This window comes from Macaca thibetana, chromosome 18 (assembly GCF_024542745.1).
Source record: "Macaca thibetana thibetana isolate TM-01 chromosome 18, ASM2454274v1, whole genome shotgun sequence".
Taxonomy (NCBI): domain Eukaryota; kingdom Metazoa; phylum Chordata; class Mammalia; order Primates; family Cercopithecidae; genus Macaca; species Macaca thibetana.
In genome coordinates this window covers 62,458,883-62,479,864 of record NC_065595.1, presented here as the reverse complement: position 1 = coordinate 62,479,864, position 20,982 = coordinate 62,458,883, and the positions used below count along the sequence as shown (strand labels likewise).

At 40.8% G+C, this 20,982-nt stretch overlaps 2 protein-coding genes and 1 pseudogene across 9 annotated transcripts in view; 1 reads left to right on the top strand and 2 right to left on the bottom strand.

Annotated features, from left to right (window-relative positions):
• The window catches only part of LOC126941171 (myosin regulatory light chain 12B), a 392,918-nt gene that overhangs the window by 280,095 nt on the left and 91,841 nt on the right, over positions 1 to 20,982 (bottom strand). The window lies entirely within an intron of this gene.
• Positions 1 to 20,982, top strand: part of LPIN2 (lipin 2) — a 105,520-nt gene that overhangs the window by 30,498 nt on the left and 54,040 nt on the right. The window contains exon 1 of one of the 7 annotated variants that reach the window (XM_050767457.1): positions 11,960 to 12,363. The exons of 3 other annotated variants lie outside the window; for them this stretch is intronic. Coding sequence is in view for 1 of the 4 variants with exons in the window: in XM_050767454.1 (XP_050623411.1) it covers positions 14,592 to 14,693 (102 nt within the window). In the remaining 3 variants the exon portion in view is untranslated. Of the gene's footprint in view, positions 1 to 11,959; positions 12,364 to 13,667; positions 14,694 to 20,982 lie in introns of those variants that run through there. 3 more of the 7 variants (XR_007721114.1, XM_050767454.1, XM_050767456.1) reach the window with 3 other exon arrangements.
• LOC126941102 (U1 small nuclear ribonucleoprotein C-like) lies at positions 5,879 to 12,929 on the bottom strand (annotated as a pseudogene).

The window sequence follows — 20,982 nt, the reverse complement described above, 5'->3', positions numbered from 1 at the left end:
GATGCTGCGTTTGGAGAGGGTGGGATGTGGTTCCGTTGTTCTGGGATATATATGATATTCAATAGATAGATAAAGGTATTGGTCGGGCATGGTGGCTCACGCCTGTAATCCCAGCACTTTGGAAGGCCGAGGCAGGTGGATCATGAGGTCAGGAGATCGAGACCATCCTGGCTAACACAGTGAAACCCCATCTCTAGTAAAAATACAAAACATTAGCCGGGCGTGATGGCGAGCGCCTGTAGTCCCAGCTACTCGGGAGACTGAGGCAGGAGAATGACGTGAACCCTGGAGCTGGAGCTTGCAGTGAGCTGAGATGGCGCCACTGCACTCCAGCCTGGGCGACAGAGCTAGACTCTGTCCCACCCAAAAAAAAAAATTATCCTGGGAGGTAAGCATGTAATCATATCTTTTCTGCAGCATCACCATGCCTGTTGAAATGGAGATGTTGGATGATGTAATTCATGGACATTATAAAATAACCAATGCAACACTTATTTTTGGGACGGAGTTTCGCCCTGTCGCCAGGCTGGACTGCAGTGGCACAATCTCGGCTCACTGCAACCTCCAACTCCTGGGTTCAAGCTATTCTCCTGCCTCAGCCTCCCAAGTAGCTGGGATTATAGGCATGCACCACCACACTCAGCTAATTTTTTGTATTTTTAGTAGAGACGGAGTTTCACCACGTTGGCCAGGATGGTCTCGATCTCTTGACCTCACGATCCACCTGCCTTGGCCTCCCAAAGTGCTGGGATTACAGGCGTGAGCCACTGTGCCCGGCCGTAACATTTTATTAGTAAGTCTAAAGTTTGCCCATAGAGCTAATTACCTCTGATTCTTCAGTTTTGCCCTCCATTATACACGTATAGTAAGGAAACTTGGTACCCTGCTTAAAAAATGCGACTGTGAAGGAACATGACTAAAAACTTGCACAATGAAATGTGCTTTGCACTTGAGGGGCAACATACACATTTCATCTATGCTGTCATTCTGGAAAACATTTTGAAACACCCCTTCCTTTTTTTTTTTTTTGTTTGAGACGGAGTCTCGCTCTGTCGCCCAGGCTGGAGTGCAGTGGCTGGATCTCAGCTCACTGCAAGCTCCGCCTCCCGGGTTCACGCCATTCTCCTGCCTCAGCTTCCTGAGTAGCTGGGACTACAGGCGCCTGCCACCACGCCTGGCTGGTTTTTTGTATTTTTTAGTAGAGACGGGGTTTCACCGGGTTAGCCAGGATGGTCTCAATCTCCTGACCTTGTGATCCGCCCGTCTCGGCCTCCCAAAGTTCCTTTTTAAATTGCTTTCAGAGTCTCACAATGTAACCTTTTATTCCCAGTGATGGAAAATCTTTACCCTTCAAGGTAGATTAGGTTTTTGGAAATAGCTAGAAGCCATTCAAAGCAACATCTGATGAACCATGCACGTCAGATGAATTATATTTACTTTTGGAGTATAAGAGTCGTGTGACTATGTGGTATTGATACTCATTTTTATCTTGTGTAGCACCTAAATTAAATTTAAAGATGGTTCTTTCAGGAAGAAAGAGGAGCCCTCATGTCATGTTACACAGTGGTATATCAGTGGAATTAATTTATTGTAGCCTTCAGAGGTGATTGATTTAAAAGACAATATTCATGCTAGAGTGTAGATGTGACTAGACAGTTTTACACCAAAACTTGGAAGAAGAGAAAACACTGGGGACAAATAGGCTGAAGAGTGGGGTGCAGTTGGATGAGTCTTAAGGAATAGGGAAATGGTTTGGGAAGTTCAAATGGATGCACAGAGCTGATGATTGAAGCATTTAGATTTAGAAAGTCATTTGTTTTCCTTTCCAGGGTCCCTCATTATTAAATAGCTCTGTGATGGCTGGAATCCTATCCTAACAGTTAGCTGCTAAAGCACTTACTGTGGCATATGTCTTGGAACTATTCAGTTCATTGTTCCTTTTTAATGAAAAGAAGAAAGAAAACTAGCATTTATAAAGCAGCTGGTAATTTCCAGGCACCACATCATGGGATCCTCACAGCAGTCCTACCTGACAGGTGCTCTTAACCCTGCTATATGAAGGGGGCCTCTGAAGCTTAGGTCCAGCTGAAACGGAGGAAGGTTCCATCCTGGAGGTCCGTGGCAAGTGGGAGAGCTTTGGTGTAAAACTCCCCGTCTAAATTCAGCCAAGTCACGTGCTTGCCGGCCCACCCCTAACATGTTTGTGGGGACCCAGTCAGAACAGGCTTATCAATACAGGGCCACATACCATCTGTTTAAACCAGTGGTTCTCAGCTGCGGACAGTTTTGCCCCCCACTCCACCCCACCCCCGGGGACATTCAGAAATAACCAGAGACCTGCTTTTGGCTGTCATAACTGGGGAGGGTGCTACTGGCATCTGGTGGTTGGAGGCCAGGGATGCTACACTCCTCACCTCCCAAGCAAAGAATTATCTGACCAAAAATGTCAGTATGCTGAGAAAACCTGTATCTAAACTATTAAAAGCCGTAAATCCAAAGAAAAGATAATTGTTCGAGGGGATGGATAGCCCGTTTACCCTGATTTGAGCATTACACATTGTATACATGTATAAAATATTATTACATGTCCTCCCCAACTATGATATATCATTAAAAAAATTTTTTTTACAGGTATAAATCCAGTCACCACCCCCATGGCCACCAGTGACCCTGCAGAAGCCTTGTCCTTTGCCAGCTGCCCTGGGGAGCCTGAGCGTAGGTCTGCTGCGCAGATCTACACTGACTTGCAGGGCACAGGTCTGGAGCAGCTTGGCTTGTGATAACCACCTGTTCCCTTATCTAAATTGTCTTCAAAAAACTTTCCTAGAGATCTGAAATGAATCAGAAAAATACTTACTGCCTTCGTATTTTGGGTTCGTGATACACAGAGCCTTCTAAAGTGCAGGACCTAGGACTAAAGGCAGTATTGGTACCTGAGACATTATAGGCACGGGGAAAGTTCTTGAATGATAGGCGTACGTTTATGTACAGTCTGCACTACTTCATTTTAAGGGCTGTTACTGTGTAATGTAAGGCTGGATTGAGCATGTTTTAACTACTTTGCGAGGTGATTGACTTTTTCAATATGTATATGCTCTCAGCTTTCAAATAGCAGTGTGGTTTAGAACCAGGGGTTCTTTACTTGGGGTCTGAAGACTAACCATAGTGGGGTTCCATTGGATCCTCCGAGCACAGATCTGTGTATGGTTGTATGGGTATGCACGTATGCTGCTGGTTTGCATGTTTTCTGTAAAGAGGGTATATTGCAAAGCTTAGTGGGGTTCTCAGAAATGAGGGTGGCACAAACTACTCACGGGCTATATATTCTTTAGGGTTACTTCTAGATGTTTAGAAGCTGAGATTAGGAATTTGCGTTGAGATCAGAAGTGAATTTGTTGTGGTCCAATGTAATTTTTGACGGAAGGAAGAAGCTCTCTGTTGTGTGTAGGTATACATAAAATGAAAGTTACATGTAATTTTTTGTTGAAATTACTACTGTGGAATCACCAAGCTCATGGTAAAAACAAAGTTGTGGGAAATACTTTGCTTTGTACTTAGTAGAGTTGAACGCTCAGAAAGCCATGGTGTTCGAAATGTCAGATTGTTTTACCTAGAAGGATACATAGAAATTGTCTAGAAATTAACTTTTTGAGTGAGGAAATTGAGGGCTAATGATATTCAATGAGTTGTTTGAATAACCTAGGAAGTTTGTAACAGTATAGGAATAGAAGATGATATTTATAGCCAAGAATGAATATATTCTTATTTTAAACTGTGGACTGTATTGACATTGCTTTACATTTCAATTAGAGTTTTATTGCATAATTTTATTCCTATTTTTCTTCTTCTACCTTTTTTCCTTCTTCCTTCTTCTTTCTTCCTTTTCTTCTTTCTTTATTTTCTTCCTCCATCAGGGCCTCGCTGTCTTTCCCAGGCTGGAGTGCAGTGGTGTAAACATGGCTCACTGCACGCTCAACCTCCTGAGCCCAAGCCATCCTCCCACCTCAGCCTCTGAGTACTACAGATGCACACCACCGCACCTGGCTAATAATAGTTAAATTTTTTTTTTTTTTTTTTGAGACAGAGGTTTGCTCTGTCGCCCAGGCTGGAGTGCAGTGTCACTATCTCAGCTCACTGCAAGCTCCGCCTCCTGGGTTCACGCTGTTCTCCTGCCTCAGCCTTCCAAGTACCTGCGACTACAGGTGCCCACCACCATGCCTAGCTAAGTTTTTTTTTGTATTTTTAGTAGAGACGGGATTTCAGTGTGTTAGCCAGGACAGTCTTGATCTCCTGACCTCATGATCCGCCCTCTTCGGCCTCCCAAAGTGCTGGGATTACTGGCATGAGCCACCATGCCCGGCCTAAAAATTTTTTATAGAGATGAGATCTCACTACTGTGTTGCCCAGGCTGATCTTGAACTCCTGGAACTCAAGTGATCCTCCCACCTTGGCTTCCCAAAGTGTTGGGATTACAGTTGTGAGCCACCATGCCTGGCCCCATTGCATAATTTTCTAATTGTAGTAAGATTCAACCATTTTTGAATATATGATTTCGTGGTATTAACTACATTTACTATGTTGTACAACCATCACTGCTATTTCCAAAATTTTTCATGACCCCAAACTCTGTAACCATTAAGCAATAACTCTCTATTTCCCCCAGTCCCTGGTAACCTCTAATCTACCTTTTATTTATGAATTTGCCTATTCTAGATATTTCACATAATTGGAATCATATGATATTTGTATCAGGCTTATTTCTTTCAGCATGTTTTCAGGGTTCATCCATGTTGTGGCATGTATCAGAACTTCACTTATTTTCATGACTGAGTAATATTCCATTGCATGGATATAACACAGTTTGTTTCTCCATTTATCTGTTAATGGACAGTTGTGTTGTTTCCACATTTTGGCTGTTGCAAATAATGCTGCCATGAACACTGGTATACAAATGTCTGTTTTCAGTTCTTTTGTGTATATACCTGGGAGTGAAATTGCTGGATTATATGGCAATTCTATATTTATTTTTTATTTTATTATTATACTTTTTTTTTTTTTTTTGAGATGGAGTCTCACTCTGTCACCCAGGCTAAAGTGCAGTGGCGCTGTCTCAACTCACTGCAACCTCCATTTCCTGCGTTTGGCAGTTCTCTACCTCAGCCTCCTGAGTAGCTGGGATTACAGGCGCCTGCCACCACTCCCAGCTAATTTTTGTATTTTCAGTAGAGATGGGGTTTTACCATCTTGGCCAGGCTGATCTTGAACTCCTGACCTCATGATCCACCCACCTCAGCCTCCCAAAGTGCTAGGATTATAGGCGTGAGCCACTGTGCCCGGCCTTATTATTTTTTGAGACAGGTCTCACTCTGGCGCCCAGGCTGGAGTGTAGTGACGTGGTCTTGGCTCACTGTAGCCTCGACCTCTTGGGCTCAAGCAGTTCTCCCACCTTAGCCTTCTCGGGAGCTGCGATTATACGTGCACACCACCACGCCTGGCTTATTTTGTTTATTTTTTGTAGAAACTAGAGTCTCACTATGTTGCTGAGGCTGGTCTCTAACTCCTGGGCTCACATGATCCTCCCACCTTAGTCCCCCACAGTGTGAGCCACTGTGCCTAGCCTGGTAATTCCATATTTAGCTTTTGAGAAACCACCAAACTTGTTTTCTACAGTGGTTACACCATTTTACATTCTCACCAACAGTGCGCAAGTGTTTGAGTGTCTCCAGTTTTCTAACATATATTTTCTCTTTTTAAAAAACATTGACAATTTTATTTTCATATTTCACAATATAAATAAAAACTGCACTTTTTTTTTGTCCCACTTCTCTACTCCAAAACTATTCTCTCTTTAATAGGAAGGGGGAGCACCTTTTCTGTATCAGCCTGTGAAGAAAACACCCAGAGTCACAGCATTGTAATCTCCTGGTGAAGTAGAACAAGTAATATAAAACTGATATAGGGAGGCCTCCCCTCTATCCTTTCTGTCTGCTCGAGTCATTCTGGGCCAAGTGGGCACCATCATGGGACAAGCAAGAGGTCTCATCATTGGGGGCCCAGGCATCATTGGCATGTGGCGTCCCATGGGCAGCCTCATTCCAGGAGCAGGTCCCACTGGCATCATCCTAGGAGGGGGCCCCGTATGGGCTGCTGGCATCATACCAGGGTGAGGAGGACCCAGAAGACTGGAGGGAGGTGGTATCATTGTTCTTGCCGGCAGAGGAACAGAGATTGAAGTAGGAAATATCTTTCCTTGTTGAAATGCAACCCTTGTTTTGTCAGTCAGGCTCTGAGCCTGTTCTTCCATCCATTTCTAATAGTAATCTTTCACATTTCTCTCTCTGTTTCCTACCACTGCAGTATGTCTTTCTCATAAATGGAGAGTCGTGGGTGAGGTATGTATTGCAGTAGTCACAGTCATTGGCCACTCTGTTCCCTTTTTACAGAAACAGTAGCCATCATAGTGGGTATGAATTGGTATCTCATTGTGGTTTTGATTTGCCTTTCTCTGATGGTTAATGATGTTGAGCATCTTCTCATGTATTTATTTGCTATTTTGTCTGTCTTCTTTGAAGAGGGGTTTATCTAGATCCTTTGTCCATATTTTAATTGAATCATTTGTCTTTTTGTTGTTGTAGGAATTTTTAAATGTATTCTGGAGTTAAACTCCCCGATTTGCAAATATTTTATATTCTGTCTGATGTCTTTTTCTTGATAATGTCCTTTGATATAGAAAAAGTAATTTGAGTGAGATTCAGTTTATCTACTTTTTGTTACTCATGCTTTTGGTGTTACATCTGAGAATCCTTTGCCAAATCCAAGATCTATGTTTTCTTCTAAGAGTTTTATGGTTTTAGGTCACTGGTCCATTTTGAGTTAATATTTTAATATGGTGTAAAGTAGGGTTCCGATTCATTCTTTTGCATATATAAACTGAGTTGTCTCAGCACCATCTGTTGAGGAGACTATTCTTTCTACCATGCAGTGGATTTGGCACTCTTGTCAAATATCAATTGGTCATAAATGTTTGGGTTTATTTCTGGACTCTCAAGTCTATTCAGTTGGTCTATATGTCTGTTTTATGTCAGTACCACACTGTTTTGATTACAGTAACTTTTTTTTTTTTTTTTTTTTTTTTTTTTTTTTGAGACAGAGTCTTACTCTGTCACCCAGGCTGGAGTACAGTGGTACAATCTCGGCTCACTGCAGCCTCTGCCTCCTGGGTTCAGGTGATTCTCCTGCCTCAGCCTCCCGAGTGGCTGGGACCACAGGAGCCTGCCACCACACCTGGCTAATTTTTGTGTTTTTTGTATAGATAGGGTTTCACCGTGTTGGCCAAGCTGGTCTCAAACTCCTGACCTCAAGTCATCTGTGCACCTTGGCCTCCCAAAGTGCTGGGATTATAGGTGTGAGCTACTGCACCCAGCCTGATTACTGTAACTTTATAATAGTTTTGAAATCAAGAAATGGAAGTCTTCCAACTTCACTCTTTTCAATATTATTTTGGCTAGTCAGGGCCCCTTGTAACTCCATATGAATTTGAGGCTTTGGGAATTCTGATAGAGATTCCCTTGAATTAGAAGATCGCTTTAGGTAATATTGGCATCTTAACGATATTGAGTCTTCCTATTCATGAACACGGATGTCTTTCTATTACTGAGGTTGTCTTTTAATTTTTTTGTCAGTGATTTTTCAATTTTAGTTGTACAAGCTTTCACCTCCTTGGTTAAATTTATTCCTAGGCATTTTTTTCTTTTAGATGCATTGCATAATGTTTGAGATTTTAAAAATACTTAGCATAGTAAATGTGAATTTCAGCTTAAATAATGAGTCTAAGAAGGTACTGTGGAAGACATCTTGAGTTCTAGCTGGTTTGTCCTTGGATATTTAAATAACCTCTCTCTAAACCTCCATTTCTTCATCTGTAAAATATAGAGATAAAGCAAATCTGTCTTTCATGAAAATTGTGTAGATCAGAGACAATATATGCAAAGGATTAATTCCAGGATGTGGCTTAGAGTAAATACTAAATAAATAGTCCTTGGCTGCCCCGATTGTGTTTTCTTCTATGATTTCAATATAAATACCTATGTTGTACTTGAAGTATACTTTTTAAAATTGAATACAATTAATTCGTTGCAAAGGCTAAAGATTTTTACACAAACTAAATGCCCTGTTCCTGGGAGAACCTTTTTGTGTAAAGTGTGCTGAGTCTGGAAGAAAAATAAAATGAAATGTCACACTTGTTCCGTTTCAGTGGTGCTTTATCCTTAGAAGAGGGCGCATTTCTTCTAATGTTGTTGCAACTTTCAGATGCCTCTTTGCTTTTTGAATCCTGTGTCTTGACGTTACAAGGTTAAATCTTAGACATTACCAGCATTTAACTTGAAAGACTAGCAAAGCTGACTAACTTTTCCCCTTTTACTACTTAGTGCATTGAAGCTTTACCCTCACTGGAGAATGCAGTTACTGCCACCATCTGGAATTGGATTCATCTGTATTTGTAGAATATAACTTGTGTATACAACTGAGTATCAGTGTTTCAGTTTTTTTCTTACACATCTTAGTCGAGCTTTGGATTGAAGTAGGCAGATTCACTAAGTGTAATCTGAGAATTCAGTTACTTTTCATTTTAATTTAAATTTCACCAGTTAAATAAAATTCTTCATAACAGACTTAAATATAGCATTAGAATTTCTAAACATTGTGAAACTAAATTCTTTATTCTCATAGCAAAGTGTATTAGTCATTTTTGCTGTTTCTCCTGAAGAGCACAAATGAGTCTGCATTCAAGAATATGGAATGTTGTACGTTCTGATGGGGAAATAGAGTGACAGAATAGAGTCAGGTTGAGGAGCATGGAAGTTTGAAAAAGAACCAGAAATTGGGAGAAAGAACTGACCGCAGAAACAAATGAGGGTTGCCAGATTCAATGGGAACCTTCCATTGAAGGTTACAGATCAGTAATTTATACTGTTACCCATCTGGCCTGCTGGCAGCACTCGTGATTATTCTTTTTTTTTTTTTTTTTGACACAGTCTCGCTCTGTTGCCCAGGCTGCAGAACAGACAGTCTCGCTCTGTTGCCCAGGTGTGATCTCGGCTCACTGCAACCTCCGCTTCCAGGGTTCAAGCGATTCTCCTGCCTCAGCCTCCCGAGTAGCTGGGATTACAGGCATGAGCCACCACACCCAGCTAATTCTTGTATTTTTAGTAGAGATGGGGTTTCAGCATGTTGGCCACGCTGGTCTTGAACTCCTGAGCTCAAGCGATCCACCCACCTGGTTTCTAAGTACAGTACTTAACATTACAGCAGCCGTTGATTTCTATAGATGGAAGAAGGTGGCAGGAAGAAGAGTACCAGCTAATTACAAGTATCTTTTAAATTAAATAACTTTAAGTAATTGTTTGAAAGAGATCACAGCAACAGAATAATTTAAATAACCTTCACCAGTTTTTCACGTGGTTGAGAAAATCTTGAATTAGAACTGTTGTGGGGAACCAGCTGTAGAAGAGAAAATTGGAGTCAGAGATGGACCTGAAATGTCCACATGGAAAAAAACAAGTAAAGGAATGAGAGGATGAGGGGTTCCTACATGGTGCCGATACATTTTGTGATAATTTTCACTTATATTTTCTTTGGATTGTCTTAATGATGTAATCAACTCTTGCTCACCTTCATTTGTTACTTGTTGCTGTTTTTGGGGGGCAGGCTTTAAACTATCTCACTTATTGATCTGGAGTATAGGAACCCAGCACTGACTTCTTCCAGTACCTTCACTTGGCCTCACTGTTGTGATGCACTGGGCCACCCCTATTATTGTGAGTCTATAACAAGTAATTTGTTTCTGAGAAGATTAAAGCACTACACTTTGAAAATTATTTAGTGTTTTAAAATTTGACGATAGTAAGACTTGCATTTCAACAGGATTTTTTGAGTTTGAATGAAATGGGGGTAATATAACCCTAGTACAGAAAATCGTATACTTAACGGTGTCATCACTGTGCAGACTGCTGTTTGAGGTGAAATGGGAGAAGAAAAAGACACATTTAAACAGAAACCATTATGCAATTAACAGGCCCCCTCATCACCCCCGACCTCCACCCCTGTCAAGCAACTGAGGTCTCAGGACTCCTGCCTGAGCAGAACAGAGGGTTTTCCATTTCTTTTGACTTCAATTTGTTGAAAACGTTGTCCAAAAGTTGTGACACAAGTCAGGCCATAATTCTTCTGATCCATAATTAGGCTGTTTAGCTTTACTCTCTTAATGTTCAGATACACTTGACTGCTACAGCTAGGCAACTCTCGGTATTGTCTCTCTCGTCTCCAAATAGTGGGTAAATAGTGGTAAGCTTGACCTCGAACATTTGTGTTGGAAGGGTTAGACCACAGAGTTTGTTTGGTCCTAAGCTCCTTAAACTGCGATGTGTACACCGAGCATATTCTGATTCTTACAGTAAATGTGTTGCATTAAGCTTTGAACTTGGTAGAAGAAAGCTTTGGCCAGTTAGTCTTTTTTTTTTTTTCTCATTAAAAAAATAGACTTATCAGAATAGACTACGAAATGTGTGAATTTTAAAGATAAATGACAAGTCTTCAAAGCAGTTTATCTTTGCGAGAGTCACTTTAAGCTGGGCCTCTGACCTCAGGAGACCCTCCCTTGTTTTTCCTCTTCTGTTCCTGGAGGAAGATCTGTTTGCATTTGATTATTCCCTCGCAGGTCAGTGAAATTGCCAGCCACTAGCTGTCTTGTTTAGAATTTTGAGATTGTATGAGGATATTATGAAACACTGGAACTTGAGTACACTATATAACCATTGCCCAATGAGCGGTTAAACTACAAATGTTTGAGAAACCCAAGAATGGTAGCAAGAGGACTTTTATCTTGGTTTTGAATAAAAAGTCAGTCCCTTTGGGGTTGTTTTCATAAACAGTGAATTATAAGTGATTCCATTTAGGAGAAGGAACACTTCATGTGCTTTAGTGTAGATGGTGAGAGCCATTTGGCTGTAAATGAAAACATTTGTTTCAGGTGAGCCATGGTCTTTTACATGTTCCCTTTGTCATGAGGGGCCTTGAAAATGCAGAAATGCACCTAAGTTCTTCACTATAGAAGAATTCTGGTGGGTGTTATGAAATTCTTTGTCATTGAGGTTATAAAATCTTTTCATGATTTTTAAATAGTCAAAACGTAGTTTTGTCACATCTTCATTGGTAATCCAGGAGCAAGGTGTTGTGTGGCCACAGTGTGGCCACTGGGGGGAGTACAGTTATTTTCATGTTTTATGGTAAAATAACATACTTGTGGTGTAAAGGTATTTCTGTTGAACCAGCTTAGTACAGCTTCAGATAAGCAAATTCTAGCTGGAAAGTTTTAAATAAATCGTTACATCCTCTTAAAAAAGCCCTGTATACCAATACTTATGGGATTAGTAGTAGAAAAAACAAAAACAAAGAAGGTGTATATTTTACTTAGCATCATTGTAAGTTGTGGAATCTGAACAAGATTCTGTTTTTCCTAACTAGCATTTTAGCTTTGTTTCCCTAAGTTAGACTTTTTTTTTTTTTTTTTTTTTTTTTTTTTTTTTTGAGACGGAGTCTCGCTCTGTCGCCCAGGCTGGAGTGCAGTGGCCGGATCTCAGCTCACTGCAAGCTCCGCCTCCCGGGTTCACGCCATTCTCCTGCCTCAGCCTCCCGAGTAGCTGGGACTACAGGCGCCCACCACCTCGCCCGGCTAGTTTTTTGTATTTTTTTTAGTAGAGACGGGGTTTCACCGTGTTAGCCAGGATGGTCTCGATCTCCCGACCTCGTGATCCGCCCGTCTCGGCCTCCCAAAGTGCTGGGATTACAGGCTTGAGCCACCGCGCCCGGCCTAGACTTTTTTTTTTTGAAGAGTTAAGTCTTGGGAAAAAGACTTCCAAATTCTATACACTTTTAAAAAAAAGATCATTGAAGATATTATGCAAAAGTAAAAAGTAGCTTTTCTCAGTATTCATTTATTCTTATTTTAGCCTGTAGAGAAAAAGTTTGACAATACGGTAACATTTTCCTTTGAAAATCTTGGTTGTGATTTTAACATTTATCCATCAAGACTGCAAAGTGTCACCTTACAGACGGGGGGCTGGAAGCAGAACTTTGGCTACCAGCCTTTAAGGTCAGGGTGATCCACAGGTGGCCATAGGAGGAAACTGTAGGTGTGTGCCTGTTGGCAACACAGATGTTTAGAAAATGAGCTAACTTCTGATGGGTCCATAGTACATGTTCCTTGCAGTCAGCACATTCTGGGAGTCATCAGCTAAAACAAGGAAACAATACAAACACTAGCAGGAAACCCCAAATGACTGGCCTCGGCACTCCGCTTGTTGTGTAAGTTGTGTTGTAGGCAAGAGTTGCTGAACAGAATTCTACCCACTGACCTCTCCTGCTGGATCTCCACCACGCCTCACTTGCTAAGCCTTTGCTCCTGCCTTTTGTCAGCCTCCTCCTGCCGATCCCCGGCGTGTTCTCTCTTGGTCTCTGCTTGGCATAACACAAAAAGGCACTGACTCAGAAACTGGGAGGCTTCTTGTCCTGGCACCTTTGTTGACCAGTTGGGTGACATTGGGCTAATTTCCTGACCTCTTTGTGGACCTTAGTTTACTCACATTTAAAATGGATATGGTTTTTGTCTTTCTTCTTTCCACCCTCCTCACGGCTTTCCCCTTCTGCTATCCAGTTTAATGTTTTCTCATCTCTTCTACATTTTATTTCCTCTGCCCCTCTAACTTTTCTTTTTTTCACCTTCTTAGGTTTCTCTTTAGTCTCTTTCTCCTGCTAGCCTCCCCTTCTTGCTGACCTCTGACTTTTTCCACTTTTCTCCACCGGCAGCACCCCAATATCCGGTTTTTATCACTACCATCTGATGCCAAGGATCCTGAGCTGCAGTAGTTCATGGATGAAGAGATTTAAATTTTATTCATTGCATAAAATTTAGACCATAAAAACCTAAACCGTTCTTTTCTGGAAGTAGGAGTTTGTATACCTGATGTGTATTGAATTAGATTGCAAGTGACTGGGCACTTTGGTGTACTGCAGGCCACGTTACTATCTGCTGGGCTGGAAGGCAAGCAGGAAAACATGCTGCGTGCAAGATAAGTTTTGCCATTTCTAATTTTGATGAAATAGGTTTTTAATTCGGCCACTTAACATTTTTATTATATGAACCTTTGTGGTGTGTTACTGTATTAAACATCACCAAACACCTATTGCTTGGTCAAATATTTGAAAATTTTGTCTTTTGTGAAGTTGAGATGCAGAGAAAAAGGTTTAATGTGAAGATCATTAAATGGATGTGGATCAGCTAGTGTATTGTTGATGAATTAAATACTTTAAAGGAATGATGAACAGTCCAGTTGTCCTCAGTTCTTCCTTACCTGTAACTTGCCTGAATGTCCTTTTCCCCACCTTGTTCTCAAGATTTTCTCAGGGTTTTAGAGCAGCATTGTCCAATAGAAATATAATGTGAGCCACATGTGTAATTTCAAATTTTCTAGTAATCACATTTTAAAAAGTGGAAAAAGAAAAAACTAGGTAAAAGTAAATGTAATACCTTATTTAACTCAATATATCCAAAATATCCTTTAAATATGTAGTATATATTAGAAATTATGAGATTATTTTATTCTCTTTTCATTCTTAGTCTTGGAAATCCAGTGTGTACATTACACTTGGAGCACACTGCAGTTGGTGCTGGCCTGATTGCCAGTGCTCAGTAGCCACATGTGGCTAACGGCTGTTTGTGATGAACAGCACAATCCTAGACAATGGTATGAAAAAAATAGTATATCTTAATTCAGAAATCTAGTATGTTTGTCCATGTGAGTTAAGTGTGCTTTCGGTTTTTAGAAAAATTCAGTTGAAATTACTATGTGTTGACTTATTGAGAGCTGCCAAAGAAATACCGGGAATGTTTGAATTTTACAATGTTGCATTATCATATTCTTGAAATGAAGTAAATTCTGCTTGTTATATCCAGTGCTGAGCAGAATGCCTCCCAGAATTGTGAGAATGTCTTGGGTCATGCCAGTCTGACAAAGTCAAAGTGTTCCTTAGTTGGGCTCTTTGAAGCATGTCATCTGGCTGACTTTGGGAAGCTCCCTGCTGCTGGGAAAATGTATGTAAATGACTTCCCTTACATGATTAGCTTACATAAGATCAGTCTCCATATGTATAGTAGCTGTTTTAATTTCTAAAAAATGAGGATGTGATTGGTTTAGAGAATCATTAACTCAATCCCTGTCCTGTGTGATGGAAGCTGCAGTGGCCATCATGTGATTGGGCAGGTCTTGGTGCCTATCAGTGTAAACACATGGCACAACCTGTCCCATGCCCCTGCTTATCTCCTTCGGGGAGAAGGGGTTGAGGCATTTTGAGCAAATCTCATTGGTAAACTTGTGTATGCATTGCTTTTTTTTTTTGTTAGAACCATTTCCTTTCTGTTTTAGCCATATAACTGTGTCTGCAAGTGGTTTGTACTCAGTTTATCAAGAGAGCAGCTTTCTGTTTTGGTTATACACCTTCATCTCTGAAAAAAGACATGCTAGTTGATTTTCAAGATGTTTTACTTAGAAGATGATAAGGAAGATGAGGAGGTTTGTGAAGGCTCATTAAGTAAAACTCAAGATGTTTACCATGACAAGTCCCCTCCTGGTATCCTGGTGAGTTACATCTCCCAATGTGCCTCTTCCCTTCCCTGCTTGCTCAATCTGGACACTACTGAGAGAAGAGGGGACGGCACCCACAAAACAAAAAAGCTAATTAATGTCCTTTCTTAGGAAAATGTTGTGGTGAATTTTATTAACTTCTAAGTGCTATGTTGAACAGAAGTCTTTGGCTACCTACCCTGCTTCATTCACTGTACCGTCTTTCTACTGTCTCTATTTGTTGTTATTTAACAAAATACTTTTTTTCCTAGGGAAAAAATGAAGTTGCTGTTTTAAACTGAGAATTTTTAAAAATTACGTTTCAAAAATAGTATTTGCATTTAAGTGTAGTAGTAAAAATCGTATAAAAGTGTTACAATTTTTGTTGGCCTAGCCATAATTATTGGAATGGTAAACTAATGTCTTGAAGCTGACGTTGTATTTGGATATATTATAGAGGGTGGTTGCAGGTGCTTTCTTCTGTGATCATAAACAAGACATTTTTGTAAGCTTGAAATACATGGGGAAAATATAAATTGCCTGAACTTTTTTAATCCAGAGTTTTCTCTCTTGTTACAAGATATAACTTAGAACAAGTTGTATAAGCTTAATGTAAGTCCCAGAAATCTGCATTAAGGAAACAAAATCAATTGACTTGAGGACAGTGTAACTCTACCTGTGGAAGCTTTCCTTTAAAAATAGTAAGAAGTAAACACGTATTTTCAAGATTATTTTTTTTAAATTAAGGATGGATATTTTTATGAAAACAAGCGTAAAATCAGTGAGACAAAAATTAGTTTCTAAAATCTGTGGCTCATAATCTGATTTTAGTTTTAAGGTTATACAAATGTTTATTATCTTTAAAAATGTTATCACACTCTGCTTTTTGCTTTTGGATCTGTTAGTAAAAGTGTGCTTGTTCAGAGTTCTCAGGGACTAATGGGAAGATGTGGTTTGAATATGAATGGAAGAGTCAGGTGCTACCAAGGGAGGCAGTTTGCTTTTGAAATCAACATTTTAATATTATAGAGTGTATACACATACAGGCTGACTCACATTTGTTAAGGTCAGAAGGGAGAATAGAGAACCTTGCTGACTTTTTACGAAATACTTTAAAAATTATTCATTGATTAAGTAGCACTAACACACACAAACTGTCCGTCACAGGAAGTTCTTAGGACTTGTGTCTGCTGGTGTTTTCCAGAAAGAGGTCAAGGGGTGTTTGCTTAGACTGCATTCTATTAACGGTTCGGTTTTATGTTGCCATTAGAACACTGAAGTCTAGTGAGTCACCTCCCTGTCCCATGAGAAACATGAGTTTTCTTAATGCTAACGTTTGGGATAAGGATCTGATATCTGCTTAGTAGCCTGTAATGATTACGTAGGAGTTTGACTTTAGAACCTGGGTGTGTGTGGTGAGAGGGAGAACCCTGTTTTTCAGGGTCCAGGCCTTCTGTGACCTGAACACTCCTTACAAGTCACATCCTTTCTGAGCACCCCTCTTGTAAGGTGACAGTTTAAGTTTTGAAAGAGTCTTTCCTCATGGTTTTGTGATTTGGGAATATAAAGGCATCATCTCATGATTTAGAAAACCATGAGAAGATTTCTGTGCTTTGTTAGAAACGTGGAAATTTCAAAGACCATGTTTTCATATTTTTGAAACAAGAATTGACAATACCTTTATTTGCTAAGGAAAAAGCTAAATTATTTTGTATTAAAATACCCTGAAGTCCCAGAATAATCTACTGGCCATATCTTCACCCCATTTTAAAAAATCACTTTGATTGCATTTTTTTGTTTTAAGTTTGGGAAGAATATACTACAGGAGTTCTTAGCCAAACTTGTAATCCTCAGAAATGCTTATAGAATTGGAGCCTGTCTACAGTTTAGAGCTGGGAGGGACTCTAGAGGTCACCTGAGCATTCTTATTAGAGAGAACCCCTGGCACAGAGCCCAGACCTCTTCTCCAGCAGAAGTGAGGCTTGATCCTGGGTCTTCACATCCTCACCAGCTGCAGGGGACTCCAGGAAGCCCTGAGGGCAGTGCCCCTCAATCCTCAGCTCTGTGAGCTGTTTATCAAAGGACCTGGACACCTCTGGTTGATGCCAAAAAGCTCAACCAGATTTAATAACACAAACAGTGGTCGGAGGTGGCAAGTCACCCTGCGGGTGGGGCACATGATATGAGGCAGAGTGCTTCGTGCTAAGTTAGGAAACCCTGAATCCACCTGGAATTTGGGGTGGGGCTGAGGTTAGTGGTGGGGAACCCTACCCATGACACATTGTCATTACTGATTGCTGCCCAGATTCATAGAACAACTCTAGGTGAACAAGTCTAAAACTAATTAGTTCCTCAGTCTAGCGTGGCCAGTGTTCAAAAAAGTATTTAATTGAGTGGAATTTTGTTTCCTTGTAGAAATAATGTTACTATACCTAACTGTCTCATAATTAGCCAGAGAACTCAACCAGAGTTCTGAGTTCTAGAACAAGGAAGGGCTAATGCAAGAATTTCCTCTTTCTTTCTGGATAAGGGCCAGGTTTCACCAAAATTTTTGAGATAAACATTTTCTGAGCTCCATTTTCAAAGCCATGTTTTAGCTCCCACTCTCCACAGCTAATAACTTTGGGCTTGAAAATGATACCTTTCCTCCCTCCTAACTCCCCTGCGTTTCAGGAGTGTTTGTGCTCTTGCCACTGAGCTATGAATGGGTGATGGTTCCTTAAGCCCTGCAGAAGTAGCTGCATTCGAGGGAGAAGATTCTAGTAAACCTACAGGTGTGCTTTGGTAGGCTCACTAGCCAAGTGACAGTGTGCACTGAAATGAAAACAGAGGCCTGCTAAGAGGATATATTGGGGGACCATACAAGATTACTGGTCAGGCAGTTTGGGGGAGTAAATTCTCTGAAAGTCTTTGTTTTCAAAGCATGCTTGCCACAGATGAGCTCAGGAGTTTAGGGGAGAGTAGTTTTGGGATTACGGACATGAATATGTTTCGGCTGTTTGAAAATTATTTATTATTCATTTTTATGTTTTTTTCATTGTTTTCATTTTTATATTTATGCCCCCATCTGTTTTCAGTAAGGAAGGACTTAGAAATAGTTTACGATTAAGAAATACATGCACATAAACTGCCTCCACACAGACTGTATATTGCATAGCTAAGCCTATTAATGTAGAGGAAACAAAATTGTCTTCATTTAGCAAATATTTATTGTGCTACAACTGAGTCCCCATAGATGCATGTAAATATATATATATTTTTGTTTACCTTCACTAATATGTCTGAATTTTTTGCTGCTCTGGGTTTATGAATAACACAGCTGGGCAGATATCCAGCAAATGGCTGTATGAATGCTGCCATGTTGAGTTTGCCTGGATACTTGGTCCTGATTACATACTCCACATACTCAGTTCCTTAGAGTGCCTGGTGAGCCCTGTATTGTAGATGTGATCCAGGTGTAGTCTTTGTGTGCTGGGAAAACACACCTTAGTTCCATCACTGTGCGTTTAGATGTCCCAAAAGGTCAGACTGCTGGCCTGGCCTAGAGGAGATGGACACAACTCTGCAAGGATCTAAATAAAAATCCCGGTTGGGCATGGTGGCTTGCAGCTGTAATCCCAGCACTTTGGGAGGCCCAGGCAGGCGGATCACTTGAGGCCAGGAAGTGAGGCAGGAAAGGAACAGGAACTACACCCTCCTTCAGCTCTGTTCACTGTCAAGAAAACAGGAGGGTTTGGAACTCATTCCATGCACCTGTGGTCCTGAGACACCGCTTGAGATGTGCTACATTCTGGGATCATTTGGAGGCTTTCAAAAGTACTTGCACTGGAATCTGCAGAGGGGGTGGCCTGGTCATGAGGATTCCCCAGGCACCTCAGTGACTCCCAGCGTGCAGCCGGGGGTGAGAAACAAGTCGCAAGGACGGTGATGCCCACATCTGACTCATCGCTGAGTGAATCCCTGTGGAGCTTTCAAAAGAAAATACAGATTTCCCAGACAGACTGAAGCAGAACTGAAGGCAGTAATGGAGGCCAAGAATAACTGTTTTGTTTTGAAAATGAAACTACAGCCTTTATTCAGATTCTTCTTACTAATGTCCTTTTTCTGTTCCAGAACCCCACCTTACCTTGAATTGTCCTGTCTCCTTAGTCTCTTCCAATTGTGACAGTTCTTTAGTCTTTGCTTTTCATGACCTTGATGTTTTGATGAGCACCGGTCAGATATTTTGTTGAATTTGTCTCTACTTCGGTTTGTCTGATGTTGTCTCATAATTAGATTGAGGTTGTGTGTTTTTGGTCAGAATACCTCCGAAGTCCTTTTCAGTGAGTCATACCAGGAGTCCCTGAGGTGAATGTGTCCTAAGTTTTCCCGATCACTTGGTTATGGTTGTGTCTTCCGGGTTTCTCTACTGTAGAGTTAAAAGTTTTTTTCTTTTGTAATGAATGTGTATCTTGGGGAAAATACTTTACGAATATCCAGACATCTTGTTTCTCCTTCAACCTTTTTTTTTTTTTTTTTTAAAGACGCAGAGTCTTTCTCTGTCGCCTAGGCTAGAGTGCAGTGGCGCTGTCTTGGCTCACTGCAGCCTCCGCCTCCCGACTTCAAGCAGTTCACCTGCCTCAGCCTCCTGAGTAGCTGGGACTACAGGTGCCACCACTTCCAGCTTCTTTTTGTATTTTTAGTAGAGATGGGGTTTCATCATGTTGGTCAGGCTGGTCTTGAACTCTTGACCTCAGGTGATCCACCCACCTTGGCCTCCCAAAGTGCTGGGATTACAGGCGTAAGCCACCAAGCCCGGCCTCTCCTCAAACTTTTGCCTCCTATTTTTAACATCCATTGATGGATCTTGCCTTCCATAAATAATACTGTGATATATTCCAATAGTGAGTTTCTGGTTTCATTTTTTCTTCATTAATTAGAATTCATCTGTAAGAGCTGTCATTTCTCACTTATATATTAATTTATTGTATCAGTGAGGACTCAAGAATATTTTATTCAACTGATTATAATCTAGTAATCCTATTTTGTTGCTCAAATTGTTCTGTGTTTAGCTCTTGGAAGTGTACTTCTGGTTTTTTCTCTGACATACACTCGCTCTTTTGATTTTGAGCATTTCCCAGTCTCTGGCTCCACAAGATGCTCCAGCATTATCTTGTATTTTCCTGCCCATAGCCATGGAATGAATCAACCACTTCTCCAAAGAGCCCTGGTTCCTTTTATTGAAGAATGATATTTAGAAAGCAAGATCTGGGCCATAGATACGCACATTGTTTTGAGAGTATCCTTGATTCTAGGTCCTGTTAATAGAGTTAGGATATTTGAGTGTGTTTTCTAGGTATAAACACATCAGTGCTTTTGCATCTAGTTACCTGTGTATATACTTTAAAACCATGAGTTCATACTGAGACCTCCAATTCCAGTCCAACACCACAGGGTTCATTTTAGCCTTCCTCTCTGGAAAGTTTTATTTTTAGAAGCTTTCCCAGGTGTTTATGGTGTTTTTTGTTTGTTTGTTTGTTTGTTTGTTTTGAGACAAAGTCTCACTGCCACCCAGTCTGGAGTGCAGTGTAGGAGGCAGCCTCTGCCTCCCAGGCTCAAGCAGTCCATCACCTCAGCCCTCCTAAGGAGCTGGGACCTCAGGCATGTGCCACCACACCTGGCTAATTTTTGTATTTTTCTGTGGAGACTGTATTTTGCCATGTTGCCCAGACTGGTCTTGAACTCCTGGGCTCAGGTGATCTGCCCGCCTTGGCCTCCCAAAGTGCTGGGAATACAGACGTGAGCTACCACACCCAGCCCCAGGTGTTTATGATTAATTAGACTTGGAACGATGACTTCTGGATGTATATCTGTGGATCCAAAGGCTATTATGACTTAGTTCAGTGCTCTTTGTTAATGAACACTCTGTTCCATGGTGAAGTATCGTTTTCCATAACTGGGTTAATATCATTTCTTCTTATACTAAAAAGAATTTGTATGTCACTCCTAGCTAGCCCTCATTAGTAAAGCCAGTCCCCTGTTTTGTGTGGGAAGTGGTATAGTTCCATGGCTAGTATGCTTATAAAAATTTGTCAGAGAAATTGAGCACACCTCAGGAAATGTTTAGTGGGTTGAATGCGCAGGGAAGCTGTTAAACATTTCAAAAAATATATAAACAATCCACGCATACAAATGACAGGCTCAGGATTCCACTAAAACCAAATTAATTTTAATCTTGGAGTTATCTTCTTTTTGATCAGGCAGTCTACATTCTTTTTTCCAAGTGTTGTTTGCTTTCTAAAGCAGGTGCTCTGTCAAACTTCTT